Source organism: Urocitellus parryii, chromosome 7 (assembly GCF_045843805.1).
Source record: "Urocitellus parryii isolate mUroPar1 chromosome 7, mUroPar1.hap1, whole genome shotgun sequence".
Lineage (NCBI taxonomy): Eukaryota > Metazoa > Chordata > Mammalia > Rodentia > Sciuridae > Urocitellus > Urocitellus parryii.
The window spans coordinates 34,629,840-34,635,839 of NC_135537.1; the positions used below are offsets into that span (position 1 = coordinate 34,629,840).

The following is a 6,000-nucleotide window of genomic DNA, read 5'->3' on the forward strand; positions in this document are numbered from 1 at the left end:
AAGTTTGTGCTTTCTATTGTGGAGCTATACATCTTTCCCCAAATTTTTCTCTTAAACCTCCAACGGTATGTTATCTCTTAATCTTGCTGTCATTGTCCCAAAAGATAATACAGCTTATTGTAGTGACACAGTTAATGCCCCCTGCCCCATTTACAATAGCCACCCTTGTCCGTTCCAAAACCCTCAGTAGAAGGCTAAAACCAAGGAGAGTACCAAGCCCCACAATTCTATGCCTTTTTCATCTTAACCAAGCATTAATCATACACTGTGCTGTAATGTTTACAGTTTAAGAGTCAACAATAAAATCGGCATGGATTTCATTTTCCTTCTTCAAAATTTAGCAATTGTGACCTTACTCAGCAACATTTGCTTTTCTTAATCTGAGCAGGCTTCTCTTTGGCATGTACAAATTGGCCAGCATCACTGTTCTTCCACTTATTAAATAAAATAATTACTTCAACACAAGCATTGTGGCAATCAATCTGATAACTGAGATGGCTACTAAGTTACTCAGTGGTTAGTGCATACTATATGGGTAATGTTGGACAAAGAGATGCTTTGACATCCCTACTGGAATAGTGGCAGCCAATTTAGAGTTGTTTTTCCCTTAAGTTTATCATTTAATATTTTTGGACACAGTTGACCACAGATAATTGCAGTAATGGGAAGAAAAACCAGAGACAAAGGGGAACTATCATGTAGTGCATATATGTGCTATTTTTCCTCTAATTTATTTTTCTGGGTTTTTTCCCCCCTGTTATACTACAGATTGAACCCCCAAGGGTTTTCACTGAGTTACAGCCCCAGTCCTTCTTATTTTGAGATGGGGTCTTAATGCCCAGGTTGGCCTTCAAACTTGAGATGCTCCTGCCTCAACCTCCCAAGTAGCTGGCATTACAGTTGTTTTCTACCATGCCCAGCTAAATTTATTATTTCTGTCCTACTTAATATTATCACAAAGCCCAGCCAACTTAGAATTATAAATTAGATAATAAACTTTGATTTTAATGGAAAGTCTACAATCTATATCTAGTCTCAAGTGTATTCATAACCAGATCAGCTTGCTCATTATCATTAATCTTGAAGGTTGTAATCTGTTCCAGACTTTCTTGTAGAAGTTAAGGCATTCCTTATCCAGTAAACTCCAGGGATCCTTACTGTTAATTCCTCAGGGTTCCCTGGGACATTTCCCTTGTCTAATCAGCCTTAATTCTTAGTTATCTAAATCAGACCACTCACTGTTTAAAAATGATCACTTCTAAGTGTATGTGTCATTTTATTTGTCATTTTATTTAATTACTTGTTCAGGAAAGCACAAAACCTACAAATTTCTAATTACCTTCAGTTTAATCAGGAGCTGCTTTTAGCTCTCCTGAATATATGGCTCTGGGAACCTTGCAGTATTTTTCTACTGTTGCAAGACAGGTTGTTCAGGGGTCCTAGCTGCTACCTGGTTTTGTTGTTGGCTTAGCCTTTCTAGTAATTTGACTTAAGTTGTTGTTATTCAGCTAGTTCATTGGTCAGTGTTTAATTTTCTCTGTCTTGTGGCTTCTAAACTCTAAACCAGTGTCTCAATCTATCTGTCCCTGTGGTTTCAGGATCACTTGAATTTGTAGTCAGTCTCTGAATTCAGGGTACCTTATTTCTCTAAGGCAAAACTTGTATCAATTTTGTAAGATCTACCAAAGCTAGAAATGATTCAGCATCTGATGAGTCTGACTTAAACTTATTTTTTTTTTTTACCTATTCCACAGTTTTAATTTCTAATATTTTAAAATCAGCACATGTTTAGTCCAGTCAGCCAAGTTAAATCTCATTCCAATGTCTTCCTTTTAATGGAAGAAAATTTCACTAACCTACTACTCACTCTTAGGGTAAAAAATCTCCCTTCAGTAAAGGCCTCAAAATTCCTATCAACAGCTTTAATTTGTGGGCTTCCCTTTTTTAATGCCTATCAAAAATTAATTTTAGTTTTAGGCAACATGTATTCTATTCCCTTTACCCTCATTTTGGAAATCATCCTTCACATATATGTGATTTTATCCTGGTATGTCTAAGGGGAAGAGCTTGAAGCACATAAGAATTTAATAGGACTTTCCCAAACAGGTCTCCATGAATTATCATTAGTCCTGCAATGTCATGGATATTGGAGAAGAACTATAGTTCATTCTCTTTTGGAGAGTGTAGTTCTGTGAAGTCTGCCAATATTTCTCCTCTTATTTCCTGAAAGTCTAGTAATATAGTCATCCACCTTGGAGAACCACTTTACATTAATCTGTTAAAGCTGGCCCAGTCCATTTTTTTAAAATCTGTAATTCTGGATGGTTTCTCATAAAAATCAACTATGTTTTAGGAAGTATTAAATTAGTTTAGGTTTCCGAATCACTCTGGCAAATTGTTTAGGTGTGTGCAGTAAAGACAGTAGATTAAAAAATTTTTTTTCTTAAGAGATCAGAATACTGTACCAAAAACTAGTATATATGTATGTATAGAAGAGTGAATCAGTGAATATGTATTCAGAGAAATATTTCAGGAAAGCATATCCTTATTATATCTAAGTACAAAAAGTATAGTAGAAGTTAACATTTATTGCCAACATTATGTTTATGTGGCTGATTGCATTAACTTTTATCTACAGTAGCTATTCCCCAGTACTTACAATTAAAATTGTATCATAATGCTGTTTTGATGAAAATGTTATTATTTTTGCTAATAGATAAAATGCAAAATGACTATTTTAGATAAGCTGTAAGTGTTGAACCTAGAATCATGTCCTTTGTTTGGAAGCCTTGTGTCTTTTTCCAACCATTAGATCCCCTCTGAAATTTAGCCATAGAAAAGGCCCTTAGAGACCATTTTGCTCAGTAGCTTCATGTTATATATGAGAAAACTGAAACCCTGAAAGATGAAATTGCCTTTAAAATAAAATACTTATCTCTCTCTTAATCTTGGACCATACTACTTCTCCCTGTCTTTGGGTGTGGGGGGATGCTTTTTATTGAGGTATGATTGACTCCTTCCTTTAATTCTTTTTATAGTCGTAGATGGACAGAATGCCTTTGTTTTGTTTATTTTATTTTTATGGGATGCTGAGGATCGAACCTAGTGCCTCATGCATGCTAGGCAAGTGCTCTGACTTTGAGCTACAGCCCAGCTCCAGGAATGGGGCTCTTATGTTGCCAGAATTAAGGGTTGAACGTTAACCTATAAAAGTCAAAATTGTAATTATCATATTCCTATTTAGGTTTACTTTTGGACATCAAGCCCATCATTGCCAGCCAGTGAAGAAGGATTTCAGCCTATGCCCTCAATCACAATAAGACCACCAGATGACCAACATCTTCCTACTGCAAATACTTGCATTTCTCGACTTTACGTCCCACTCTATTCCTCTAAACAGATTCTCAAACAGAAATTGCTACTCGCCATTAAGACCAAGAATTTTGGTTTTGTGTAGAGTATAAAGTGTGTATTGCTGTGTAATATTACTAGCTAATTTTGTAGATTTTTTCCATTTGTCTATAAAAATTTATGGAAGTTAAAGCTGTCATATACCCCCCTGGTGGTTCCTTAAAGAGACTAAATACAGACATTCCTTGCTGAGTTTGTAGCTTAAAGGCCTGAGGAGCACTAGCAACATTTGGCTATAATGGTTTGCTAGTCAACAACTTCTGGGTCTAACCCCAGCCAAAGATGACAGCAGAACAACATAATTTACACTGTGATTTATCTTTTTGCTGAGGGGGAAAAATGTAAAATGTTCTGAAAATTCACTGCTGCCTTTGTGGAAAGTGTTTCAGCAAAGGTTCTTGTATAGAGGGAATAGGGAATTTCAAAATAAAAAATTAAGTATGTTCTGTGTTTTCATTTTAACTTTTTTATGGTGTTTAATTTGTGGTTGGCTGCAATTGTGTATCATGTATATGGAACTTGTAAAAAGTTCTTGACTTTCAGATCTTCAAGATGAAATCACTTTTACCGATAAAAAAAAAAAACACCTTTATTGCGGTTTATTTCAGCTGCATTGAGCTCTAGGATATTAAATGATATCACTAATATTTTGCATGTAATTTGTTCATTTGAGTGAGGGCACTTTTTTTTGTACATATGATGGGGCCAATGCACAGTACTTTATCACAATCACCTATTTTTCTTTGTATTCCTATTTCAATGCAGTCAGTCAGGAGGTAACTGCACTTCAGTTCTAACTAGACATTTGTACTAAGGTATTTCAGTTATGTAAACTCAGCCTGGGCACTTTCTGATAACTGTAAAATGTTTTATAAGATCATGATTATTGAAAATACATTTTGGAAAATTTTAAATGTTCGTGAGCAGCTTAACTACTTTTGTATCTAGCCTTTTTTAAGTATCTTGTTACATTTACTTTTTTAAATAAATTATAGAAGAAATGTCAAGTAACACTGAAGGAACAATAGTTTTTATTTATATAGTTGTACATTTTTAAACTAAGGGCAATACACTGATATGGTTATGAGTATAAAAATTTTTAGTTAAAGAACTGAAAGTTTATATACACATGGACTATAAAAATAGTAGAAAATCAATCCACATTTTACAGTTAGCAGAGAATCCTGAATGGCACCTGGCCAGGCCACCTTTTCTTTTTACAAATGGGAGAAATGAAATATGATTGTTACTTGGCATAGAAAGTTAACTTACTTATAACTGACAGGTTCTTTTTTGATGAGTCATGAATTATGTAGCCTAGGACCAATATCCCTAAATTCTTGTGGTTTTAGTAGCTTAAAAGAACACTGAAAAGTGGCATAATAAGGAGCGCTTTTCTTCATGAAGTCTTCACAGAGGCTTAAAACTAGTCACTTTACATATTAAAAAATGAGAGAAAGTCTTTGAACTTTCTCCTTTTTCTGTTCCTATATAGACCTTATGGCATTGGGGATAGTTTTCAGGTTCAAAGGCATTATGCTTTTGTTATATAACTTCCTTTAAAAGACTGAACCACATGATATTCTCAATCCTGTTGACACTAAAAATATTTCAAAGTGAATGAAAGTAGTGAACCTCATTGTGTTACTTAAAACACATAATAACACGCTGTATTAGATGTGTGTAAATTAGCCAAAGTGAGACATTGGTTTTTATGTCTAAATGCTATTTCTGAATAAATGAAATAGTAATTAGATTAAGAGCTGATTAGCATCAATGTGTTTGAAAGATACAAAATTTATATATCACCTTAACCTCTGTATGCACATGATGGGATTGATAAAATATTAAATGAGAGCAAACTAGAGATGATTAGGACATTTGAAACCCTAATTGTGAACTTATTTTTAGTAGAGAATGAAAATATTTAAAGTAATGCACAATGTCTTAAGTCTTCCTAAATCAAGATTTTGGTTAAAATGCTTTTAGAAAAAAGCAAGAGTGAGTCTTTTTTTAAAAGTAAAGCATAAAATGGTTCTAAATGTAAAATAAAGTCATGTAAAATAAAGTTCTCTTTTGGTCTTGTTTAGTGATTAAATCTAATAGAGTTGGAAACAAATTTAGGAAGCGAAGACCAAGAATGAACTTTACTGAGGGATTTCAAAATTTTGCTACTTCTACTCCCCCACACCCAATCTTCTGAATATCCATTGGGCAGACTTAAAAAAGTTTTTCAAAAGAATGATTTCACCATTTAGTACATGCCTCCCATAAGGATGTGATCATTTTTGTTTAAAAGTAGGCAACAGTTTCTAGGTTTAATGTCAAAAATTTGAGATCTTCTCTTGAGTTCTTGAGTAATATTCACCTGTATGGGTTTTGGGCTGGGGCTGGGGCTGGGGCTGGGGCAGGAGCTCAGTTGTAGAGCCCTTACCTACCAGGAGCAAAAAGCCCTGGGTTCAGTCCCCAGCACCACAGGAGATTGGGAACTCACCTGAGATAGTTGATGCAAATTCTAAAGCACTGCCCTTACTAACTTTTCCTTGGTGTGGAAACCAGCATTTTTTTTTTTTTTTAATGGTTCCAGAG

The 6,000-nt window shown here is 34.6% G+C and overlaps 1 protein-coding gene across 4 annotated transcripts in view; it reads left to right on the forward strand.

Moving 5' to 3' along the window:
- The window catches only part of Ubr5 (ubiquitin protein ligase E3 component n-recognin 5), a 131,415-nt gene extending 125,975 nt beyond the window's left edge, over positions 1-5,440 (forward strand). For all 4 annotated transcript variants that reach the window (XM_077801346.1, XM_077801349.1, XM_077801347.1 and 1 more), the window contains exon 59: positions 3,245-5,440. In XM_077801346.1, coding sequence (XP_077657472.1) covers positions 3,245-3,457 — 213 coding nt within the window. In that variant the 3' untranslated portion in view covers positions 3,458-5,440. The remainder of the gene's footprint in view (positions 1-3,244) is intronic.
- The last annotated feature ends 560 nt before the right edge of the window (positions 5,441-6,000 follow it).